The sequence below is a fragment of the Phoxinus phoxinus genome, assembly GCF_949152265.1.
Source record: "Phoxinus phoxinus genome assembly, chromosome: 5".
Taxonomy (NCBI): Eukaryota; Metazoa; Chordata; class Actinopteri; order Cypriniformes; family Leuciscidae; genus Phoxinus; species Phoxinus phoxinus.
This window is the reverse complement of record NC_136880.1, coordinates 25453367-25464985: the sequence shown is the minus strand read 5'-3', so window position 1 is coordinate 25464985 and position 11619 is coordinate 25453367. Positions and strand designations below refer to the sequence as shown.

The 11619-nt window shown below is 37.5% G+C and overlaps 1 protein-coding gene across 1 annotated transcript in view; it reads right to left on the bottom strand.

Moving 5' to 3' along the window:
- Positions 1-1364: 1364 nt before the first annotated feature.
- The window catches only part of fndc3ba (fibronectin type III domain containing 3Ba), a 125627-nt gene continuing 115372 nt past the window's right edge, over positions 1365-11619 (bottom strand). The window contains exons 23-26 of the mRNA XM_079612393.1: positions 10332-10547; positions 6743-6909; positions 6499-6626; positions 1365-2041 (exon numbers count right to left, since the gene is read on the bottom strand). Coding sequence (XP_079468519.1) covers positions 1730-2041; positions 6499-6626; positions 6743-6909; positions 10332-10547 — 823 coding nt within the window. The 3' untranslated portion in view covers positions 1365-1729. The remainder of the gene's footprint in view (positions 2042-6498; positions 6627-6742; positions 6910-10331; positions 10548-11619) is intronic.

The window sequence follows — 11619 nt, the reverse complement described above, 5'->3', positions numbered from 1 at the left end:
ATGGTACATGCTACATGTTCCCAATTAAAGAAAGACATAAACATAACCAGAATTATGAATGAAAGGAATGCTGGCCTTTATCGTTAATCTACAATACATAAAAACATGCTACAAGAGGGGAAAAAAAAAATAGTACATAACTACATCTCTTAATTTCTTGAAAAATAAATAAATGAAGATTGCACTTTAATTGCGATTTAAAGTACTGTATGCAATAGATAGTATAAATAACCCTAAAGAATGATACCTTACTTTCCCATTAACTTTGGCAAAGGTATTCTGAGCTAGTAAACGATTTGCTTACGAACAACTGGAGCAAGGCACAGCTTAGGTGAGAAAACAGATCAAATAAATGCATTTCAAACTGCAGAGGCAGATACAACGGAATGACGCTACTGACGACAGCAATATCACAATCATTCGGCAACGCTTAGTGTTTCGCAGCACCCTCTCAGAAACGGAGCATTTACTTCTTCACCTCTGAAAAGTCCAGGTCCCTGAGGTACAATATACAGGCTGTCAGTATATTTCTCCTTTTTAGAAACCTAACCGGTTCTGCGAGTGTAATGTGGGAGAAACTCTTTGGATCGATGGGAACTGCTGGTTTGTACCTTTAACTTGGCTAAAGATGCACTGCAAGCACATCAGGCGGTTTTGGCATGAACATCAGGTGCAGCGGGTGGAGGAATTCACTGCTGCTTTTGACAATGACCTTGGTAAAAGCACCTTAGAACTGTCCGACTGGCTTTCACAGGTTCAAAGATGAAACATTCAACGCGTTGACAGGCCGCAGACGAAACACGCCATTCACAGAGCGAGGAGACTATTGTGACTCCAGCCATCAGCTGGTCCACCACACAGAGCCCAAAGTCAGTCTGAGAGGGCGACGTGAGCCTAGCCAAGACTACTGACCACAGATAAAGCACCATAGATTGTGAATTGACACGCTCCAAATGAGAGATCTACTTCAAACTCATCGTTACTTATATTACAATAGCTCTATAGAATCTTATAGATTTATAATTTTTTTGTATCTATATATATATATATATTAGATAACTGATTCCGTTCGGAGGAAATATAAACACACAATAGCAGCATCACTTAAACCACACTTGCTTTGGCAGCTTAATGCAGGGGGGCTTTACAACAGTCTTACTACGGTAACAGTTTTTTTCGTGTTTCTGAGAAGGATGCGTACTGTGACGCACAAACAAAAATGTGAAGATCCCGTGATGTATATTAAAACGGCTGTGATTGTGGGTTTTACACCATGATAAAGCTATGATTCCAACAACTCGTATATGGCTGTGAAACAAATGCTGTGAAGCACACTTGGATAAAACAAAAGTAAGGCCATGAATGTGGAGAAAATACCGATACATTTTCCTCCCAACATATACGTACACTTAAAGGGATACAAAAAAAACCGAAGCATGCAAAAACAGGCCGTCGCGCAACTCTTCGTAAGGCTTGATGATGTGGTTTTGCTTCCCCAAGAGTTCAGAGCAAAACCCACACGCTGTAAAAGAGCGAGTGACACAGTGATGCACAGGCAGGCTGGAAGGCATTAGAGAGAGAGAGAGAGAGAGAGAGAGAGGATAAAAGACAAGAAGACAGCCTACAGTACGTCGCATCGGATGTATACTTTAAGTGTGCGTGCGTTACTCGAAACGTAAATGTTTTCTTTCTTGGCTGGCTGCTGGTTTGGCGTTGCTTTTTAATCTCTTCACTTCATGAAGAAGTATTCCACCACGAAAGCGATGAAGAAGGATAGGGCCGCGAAAGCCCCGACTAAGACGGCCGCGAAGCGCTCGTCCGTGGCGAACATGCCGCTGGGCTTCAGGGTGTCGGCGGCGCTGGGCTCTCCAGGCAGCGCGAGCTCTGTACGCCGCAGTGTGAAGAGCGAGGATGGGCTGAGGGGTCCACACAGCTCCTGCGTGTTGTCCTGACACCGCCGGCACACGTACACGCGGAAGCGATAGTCTGTGTTGTTTTGCAGGCCCGAGATCTGGAATGTTGTGTCCTCTCCCTTATATAACTGAAAGAAAGAAAGAAAGTTTGTGAAAAATACAGATTTATATTCTCAAACTGCATAAAACTCACTACAACCTCCAACTGGTCACCATCAGGAATTGCTCATGTTTACAGGTTTCAATACAAGTTAAGTTTATTGCATTTGTGGCAAAATGTTGATTATCACAGAAAACAATCTTAGTTACACATTTCATAATTACTGTGGTTTAAAAGCAGAAAATGTAAGTTCTAAATTGTTATAATTATTATTAAATATATATAATTAACAATAATACTTAATTATTAATACTATTAAAAATACTGATAATTATACAAATATATGCTGTTTTTAAATAATCAACAAAGTTTTCATTATTCAAATAAATATGAAGCTAATTTTTGTTAAAGCATGTACTTTTTAAAATAATAATTCTTTGTAATAATAATAAAAATAATAAACTATTAATGAATTTCATAATAATACCTTTTATTACATACAGTAATCAGTATTAATTCAAATAAACGTAAATGTTATAAACAAAACAAAAAATTGAATAAACGTATGAATAACATTGAACGTTTGGATATAACTAGTGATTCTATCTATCAGATAAAATATCTTTCACAAAAAGTAATATTAGGAAAAGGAGCTTTCAACATTTATTAAAGAGCATAGGGAAGCCTTTCTATACGTCAATATGATAGATAGTAGTCAATATGGTGCATTCCTCATGCGAGCAAGAGTTTTCATATCCTGTAGTTTTTACAATCCCATTATGTGCCACACAAATATATAAGGTATGAAAGAGAGTCTAGATAAGAAACCTTAACAGAAAAGATGATTTTCACCAGGAAAACATGTCTTCCAATTAGACTACATGCATGACATGCAGATACTAACATGAAACATTCCACAAACATTGAAGGAAGTCTGATAAAAATGCAGAATGGGTCATGTGTGGGAAGAATGTCCCATTCTAACTGACATAACACAGAGCACTTGCTATGCATGAGGCTTTTCACATGTGGCTGCTTTTGGTTGCCAAACAACAGCTGTTCAATTTCACTGGAAATCCACCCACAATTTTTAACCTTCCTTACTCACTGCTAAGATTACGGACACATTTTCATTTGTTGACACAAAGGAAATGGAGAAAAATCACTACGTAAGAGAGACTAAACATTTGATTTCCAAGAGGAAAAGTAGAAGTGCAGACCAGACTTTTGAAAACACTAATGTCTCAGAGATATACACAAGCGATGCAAAAATACATTCGTAAACTGTGCCTCTCGGCAGTATAATGGATTGAAAAAGATAAACTTACTAGAAGTTGTTTCTGGCAACCCTTTTTGATAGCTACTATTTCATTTTTCCATTTACAGGGAGGAATGAAACGGATGCCATTTGAGTTCAGAAGAGCATGAAAAACTGAGACGGCGATGGCGTCCGTTAATGAAAGTTGACAAAAACAAGCCAATTACTCATGAGCAGACAAAATAAAACTAAAAACAAGCTGAATCTAATAGAACAAAAAATAAATAAAACATTTTAATGCACGCCAGTTTATTCAGGTCCATGAGTGCTGACATTTCATATACTGTAACAGCACAGGAAGATTTCACTATTTGTATCACTAAGCTTCTGTTTTATATACAATACTAGATATAGGGTCAATATTCTCTTTACATTATATGTTGCTCAAAAAAGCACAAAAATAAATAAAATGATAATAACACTGTTAAATGTACTCTTTATGCGGGTCTGGTTTGGATACATGTTTAATATAGTGGAATAAGCTGGTGAATTTGAGATGCACACTAGCTGCTAGCCACCTTAGCACAGAGTTCACACAGAAACATCAGAACCAGAGCAAACAGAACACAATATCTGCTGCCATTAAACTCTCACTTCTCTTTACATGCAAACAACCCGCTCCTGAATCGCATCCATTTTAACAGCTGACAGGACAAGGCACACATTAGCACAGTAATAGGAACCATGCCAGCTACATTAGACAGTGCTCTCGGGCCTAGCAGAGAAATATATGCGAGAAGGAAGGGCTCTGATTGGCTCGCTCTGGTCATGACAGAAGCGGTCATGCAGAACTCCATGGAGAGACCTCGTGGCCTTCAGAGCCGCTCGATGCTCAGTGGATTTAGATTCACCGGCTGATCTACTAATGTGGCCATTAAATGTAAAATGACGGCACATTTGTAACAGAATTGACAAAAAAGGTGTGCAGTGAATAATAATAATCCTCCCTCCCACAAACCAGGGACTCAAACACGACGATCACAAAAGGACAGTTACAATATTTCAATAGTCCAATTTAGGCATTCTACTAACTATAAGTAACTTTGCAAACTACATGTCAACTAGCTGTCATTGGAGTATTAGTAGACTGCATAATATCTGTTAACACTAACAGACTGACTATAAGTAACTTTGCAAGTACATGTCAACTGTCTAACCAAACAGTCGACTAATACTAATAGATGACATGCAGTTGCAAATTAACTCTTTCCCCGCCATTGATGGAATTTTCCGTCATTTTTTAGACAACGCTTCCCTGTCATTGATGGAATTTTCCGGCTTTCGGTATTTCCACAGTTATACCGTAGGGGCGCTATTACGAATCTTCTGAAAATGAACAGAATCCCTGAATCAAAACACGGGCAAAAAAAATAAATAAAAAAAATGCTGTAACTAGCGATAAAAGCATTGCTTATGCACATTGTGGTCTTTGACCAAAAAGTTTTTTCTCAGCTTTTTTGTTCAAAATGTTGCTTTTTTGCTAAATGAAAGTTACCCACATTCAAGTGTTGATAAAAAATGAAGTAAGCATGAAGCTAGAGAAAAAGTAAAAAAAAAAAAAAAAAAATTTTTTAATCAGAGGCTCTGTTCTTTCTTTTGATATATTGCATGACATTTTGTGAAAATGATAAACAATCCTGTTGGTGGCCCAAAACTTGCAGTTATAAAAGGGTGGGACATTTCCTGAATACGTGTTAAGCGGTGCCAATCACAAAACACTGGGCCAGCTAACCAATCACAGCACTTTTTGTATTTCGGAAGGAGGGGCTTCATCGAAACAGGACCTAGGCAGGACCAAACTGGGGAAAGAGGTGCTGTAATGTAAAATATGTGCAAAATAATGCGTTTTTTGAACAATCAAGCATGATAACATATTCCAGTTCACCCCAAAAACAAAATCAAGACTTCATAAAATGGGCATAACAGGTCCTCTTTAAACAACATTAATCGTAAAATAAACAACAAAAGGAAATCATTGGCAGCGGCTGACTGCTGTATATAAGCATAATAAAAACAGCAACATAAAATGTCCCAGGCTCTCGACTGCGCCCTGCTTCATACCACAGTGACGTTAATAAAACTTTAATAGGAGGTGAAGATGACAACTACCTTGGTTCATTCACAGTGTCATCGAGCTACGCCTTTTTCTGAATAAGCGACCTCTAGCAGCTAAACGTACACACTGTGTCTTTAATGAAATTTACTTTACATGTACCGGTAGTTGGAAAGTTACTAATAGTTAGTAGAATGTCTAAAGTTAAAATAAAGTGTAGCCGGGCAAACAGTCATTGATGCTTAGAGAAAATTATTCAAGAGGATATTTTGTGTAAATGGAGTTATACTGTATAAGGATTGGTGTAAATACCTGTTATGTTGAATAGTGTAATCAGGCTTAACCTATGAGCAGGACTGTGTTTCCCTGTATTACGGAACTTCTCCAAATCACAACAAATGCATTTTCAAGTCAAAAGTAACAACCACAAAAAGACGAACGACAATATGTTTTCAAATACAGGCTGTTGTTTCCTTCAATTGTATCAAGCATGATAGATGAGCTGGTTGTTAGTCATTATCAAGCCATCAGCGGTGGCATCAGCGTCAGCCGCAGAATACTAATAGTCTCAGGCGGAGAACACAAACCTAACATTCTACTCCCATCTCAGACTTAGTCTGTGGGGATGACATATCCCATCACTTTCCCTTTCCTTGAATAACAATGCACTGCAAAGAGTAGCAAGAAACTTCATGCATTTTACGTTTGTCATAGTGTTGGTGTTAGTCATAGCATTTGTCAAAGCTATGGAGATATTAATAATAACAAAAAGAAAAAGTCAAATTAAATAAATCAATAAAAAATACTGCAAAACAAACTAAATGGATGTCTCAAACTAAAAGCAATTTAACAAAATAATCTAAAAAGAGCTATCAAATTTAACGTGCATTAACACGTGTCTACTTTAATTAAAAAATTCTCCCATCACAATTTCATAAAATTATACAACATTTTATGCAAATGAGATGAGTAAAGAGAATGTGAAGATGTTTCTGTAGAAATGAACTGAATGTGTTAAAGTGTTGCGCTAAATTATAGATGTCATGAGATAAATCACTGGCTAATCGATAGTCCTAATCTATAGACAATTCAGATATGAAGAATGGAATCTCACCTGTTTGTATTCGGATTCTCGGGCCACCAGCACCTGTAGGATGTAGATGATGGGGTCTCCTCTCATTGGTGGAATGCTCTCCCAGCTGACCTCACACACATTCCCTTCCAACTGTACCACTTTGGGAGCTAAAAGAAAATATACAAGTTTAGCTATATAAACAGCCAATAAGTATCCATCCAGTACATGAGCACATATGTGGCATGAAGCAATATGTGGATGTTCTTGTACAAGGATACTTTACCCTTGAGAGCTGGAGGAACAGATTTGGTGGTATGGAAGGTGTGTATTTCAGAGAAAAGCCCTTCTCCTGCCTCGCTCACAGCTTGAATCCTGAGACAGTAGCTGCTCGACTCACTTAGTCTCTGTACCTTATACGTGTGGCTTGGGCCTCTGTAAATTGTGACAAACCTAAAACACACACATTTTATTTATGTTAATAGTACGTAATTTACCAATTTACTTCGTATTATTCAAACGTTTGGGGATGGTAAGACTTTTTAAATGTTTTTTTTAAAAGTCTCATGCTCACCATGGCTGCATTTATTTGAAAAATGCAATTTGAAAACAGTAATATTGTGAAATAATTTTAAACTTAATTTTTTTTAACTAATTTTTTTTTTAACTAAAAGTCTTTACTGTCAGTTTTGATCAATTGAATAAGTCCTTGCCGGAAAAAAAACAATACTTATTAAACATTACATATATATATATATATATATATATATATATATATATATATACACACATATACATACATATATATATATATATATATATATATTATTTACATCCAAGCAATTTATTTCATTAACTGCTTTGTGAATATTTTGCCGACAATTGTCACCAGTTTTAAAAATGATTGGTCTAAAACAAAAAACAAAAAAGTAAAAAACAAAACAATAAAATTAAATGTTAAAGAATGCCCTTTTATGCCCATTTGTGTATTTCTAAAACAAAAAAGGACATAATGACATTATAAACCAGCCTTAGACATTTAACATTTATTTGAACCTTATTTGGTTTCAATTACAATAAATTAGGTGGAGATTTCTAGTATTGGCAGAGAGCTCTGGGTATCCTCATGTCCTGTCCTGTCCTAGCGCAACACCATCCGTCTAATGCACAAACACCTCAGGTCAAAACAGAGAACAAAGCAACAGCTGCTATTTAATGACTGCTTCCAGAGGTATTTTGCCAATGTCAAGATTCCTGCCAGCTTGACATCGGACTAATTGGATCAAGGTAACAGACCAGTGACCTGCAGTTTATGCTTAATATTCTCATCGAAGCCTTTCAAACTCTCTTCTTCATGCTCTTTTCATCCAAGGCTGGTCTATTTAGGAATTCTGCCAAGGATCCAAGGTTCTTTATGTGCATATGAGGGAATAGCACTAAACATTAATCTTGTGCAGATCCAGCTCCAACACGTGGTAACAGATCACCTTCTGAATTATAAAATAAAATCCATAAGAAAGGATTTTTACAAAAAGAAGATTGTTCATAGAGAAGTGGTCTGATAATATCTGCTATTTTTCGTTTGATGGATTGGATAGTACATCTGTGGTTACTATGGCAATCTGAACAGAAATAAAATGTGTAATAGCAGAAGGATTACGAGTCCATTTCAGAGCCGTGCTGAATCGAGACTCTCCCGATTGTGCAGTTGGCATCTAATTTTGATTAAGCAGCTGAAATCAATCATTATTAACATAGCAAATCCAAAAAAAAATTAAAAATAAAAAACATCTAATGCACACTGATGATGGCAATTGGATCTTAGGCCTTTAGTAAATACGCTTATCACTATAATTCGATCAGGCCTAAGACACAAAGTCAAGGGGACATTATGTTACCAATTGATAGTCCTCTGTTTATGACTATGACGTTTCATTTTGCGACTTCCAGTCTCTGCACAGAATAAGACGCAATAAACAACTGAATGCCAGAAAAGCCTCAATAGCCGCGTTTCTGTCGGGCCAAAAGGAAACGTGCTAGTGTGTGTGTGTGTGTGTGTGTAGTGTAGTGTAGTAGTGTAGTGAAGTGCCAGGGCCAGCCGTGTTTCCACTGTCACTTCCGGCGCTCAATCGGCCTCCTCGGGGTCAACCGCCAAGGGTTTTTTGGTAAACATCACTAAAGTTAACATTTGTTATAAAATATATAAACACTTCAAATCTTTAATATAAACGGCAGTATATTTTTTAATAAAATATTTTACTTTATACCATGGTCTGTCTGAATACTCTATTCTGATTGGCTCTAAGGCATGCATTAAAATTGTTTTCATTTACAGGTATTTCCAGTCAGTTTAATCACCGTTCTATATTAATGTGCTACTTTTTTTACTGAAAAGCTCGCACACACACACACACCACTCGCACACAGAGATCGGAGACTTATCAACGCTGAACACTGGTTTTGATGTTTTTGAAACCCGCAGTTTCACCATTAGTAGAAAGAGGCTGCTCAGATGCAGGTAATTCACACTCGCATCTTTCAATCTATCTCATAGTAATTAATTCAAATAAATGCTATAATTCATTTATTCATTCAAATATCTGTAATCTTACCACACTACTTTATCTCTATGTCTAATTTAAAGCGGGCAGAAAGCTAGATCCAGTGAGCCATGACTGATAAAAAGTTCATTTTTACCCTTCCTGTCAAATAACTGCATTGCAAACATCAATAACCGCTTTAGCTTGTCAATGCTGGCAAATGACCATGGTATAAGCGGGATAATTCATGGCTAGATTCGCATCAGGTGGCTCTGCCTCCACGTCCTGCATTAAGTAAGGGATAATGTACATCCAGCCGGTTGTTATCTCAGGATAAACCCCTGAAAGGGTGATGAAGACCTGACGCGAAGCGGAGTAATTATCCCACTTATTACATGGCTACTTGCCACATAAGAAAACAATTAGACAAAAAATATTGATCCGAGTCGAAATATCTTATTAGGTATTTAAACGCAAAGCTTCTGCGGAGAGAGCAGTAGCTAGTGCGGCAAGTTCAAACTAGATGGATATTTAAGAGATACGGTATACAGTCATACCACTTATTACACAGCATTTCGCCACATAAATCATTTTGGAGATAAGAGATATTGATTTAAAAATAAACTGTTTTAAAATTGTACCCGTTTGCATCTCATAATCCAACAGTGTACCAAACAATAGTCACAAAATGGCAGCATGGTATGAAACAAGAGAGAGAGAGTCCACTATTCACTTAGGGTGAACTATCCCTTTAAATGGTACTGTATATGTAAACCATATAAACTAACCTTGGTGCATTTTTGGTAAAGATAAATGCTTATATCAGCTCTCCATTTGAAGCAAAACGGTTACTGGCTAAAGAGAATCATTCAAATAATTAGTAAATTAACCAGTCTAACACTAAAAGGATTTTTGACAGTGTTGGTTTGGGGACTTCATTATATTTTCTATTAAATGCCCATCTGTCAGGCCTGTTGCCCACTCACAAATACTGCCAACATGCCACTCTGCCAAGGAAAACAATCAACAGTTACAATTAAATTAGGAAGTGAGCCAAACTGAAACTTGGGTAGGTTAAAAATAAAGTGACCTGACCAATCTACAGGTACATCTATAACAGCAAGGCCTAAAGACCTATAATATTTATCAGACCTCGAAGCACGAATTTCTAAAAAAAAAAAAGTTAAATGTTAAAAAAAATATTGCTGCCATCTAATGACATTTCACCTTGACTAAATTACTTCATTGCTCACAGGGTGCTCTCAAAATGAATTCAATTGTCCTTTTATCGGTGCCTTTATTGCCATTTATGAGGTGTGATTGAAATGAACTGACCTCCTGTTCTTGTCCTCCATCTGCAAGTTGTAGACCATCTCTTCTCCAAGCAGGCTCCTGGCATTGCTGCTGTCTCCCCACTTGAGTTTGAGGCTCTGGGGTCCTGCGGCAGTGCACTCCAGTCGGGGAGGGACAGGTGGCAGTGGCCTGGTGCGGGCCAGCAGGGGCGGGCAGAGGGGACCGGCACCAATCTCATTCACTGCTTGAATCTGCAGACTGACAGCACGGAGTGTCTCATTCAAACCATGTTCTGTACATCAGGTGATCTTTAGGGCCGGGCAATTTTACATGTATAAACGGTGTAACGGTCTAAATACTGCTAGAGATACACCATTTATATTTTTGCTGATATCAGTGAGCAGGACTTCCAAAAGTCAATATTTTATCAAACGGACCACCAGGCATTATCACATGGTTATTTTTGCCGAATTTCCTCCAAAAATAACTATACCAGAGCTAATGTGTGAGTCATTACACTACACTGATTCATGTGCTTGTGTTAAAACCACAACATTCCCCTCCATTTACAGCTGACATTAATTCAGTAGGCAGGCAGATGACACTCAAATGAGCAGCTTCATCTGAATATGGATGGAGTGCAGGGGGTTTCAACAGGACGACAGATAGTTTTGCTGTTAACCATGTGTAACACTTCATGACATTTCCATGGAACAACAAACGTACAAAATCTGCTATAGACACACTTTAATATAAATAAAATGCCTTAGTTATTTAGACAAAAGGGAAAAAGGGAAAAATATATACTTTCGAGTCATGACACTAAACACAATATTAAAACTTGGCAGATGTCATGGACTGACTGTAGTAAAACCAAAATAATATTTTAATTTCTCGTTTTACACAGTAATCTGTAGCTTCAGCTGACTCAACCTTGGTATGCTAACTTGATATTTGATCCAGAGGACCCCCATGAAAACGAGATGTTTCATCTCATGGGGTTGATGCTCTAATAAATGTTCATAAATAAATAAATAAATAAATATGCAATGAAATGCAGTCGATCTCTTCACACACTGCCACTGTGCTAAGTCTCGCTCACTTGAGGATGCAAATAACTTCCTTAACTCTCCCCTTGCTAAGCTCAATCAAATTTATAGTTGTCGGTTGAAAGTGCTTTGGGTAGGAGCCCATCATTCAAGGATAATGCCTTGTCATGTTATTAAATCAAATGGAACCAAAATCAATTTCTGGGTTTAAAAAAAGAAAGAAGAAGAATCGGAGGGTTGGGGAGTCTGGACTGGAATTAACAGCAGCTCTCCCACAACAC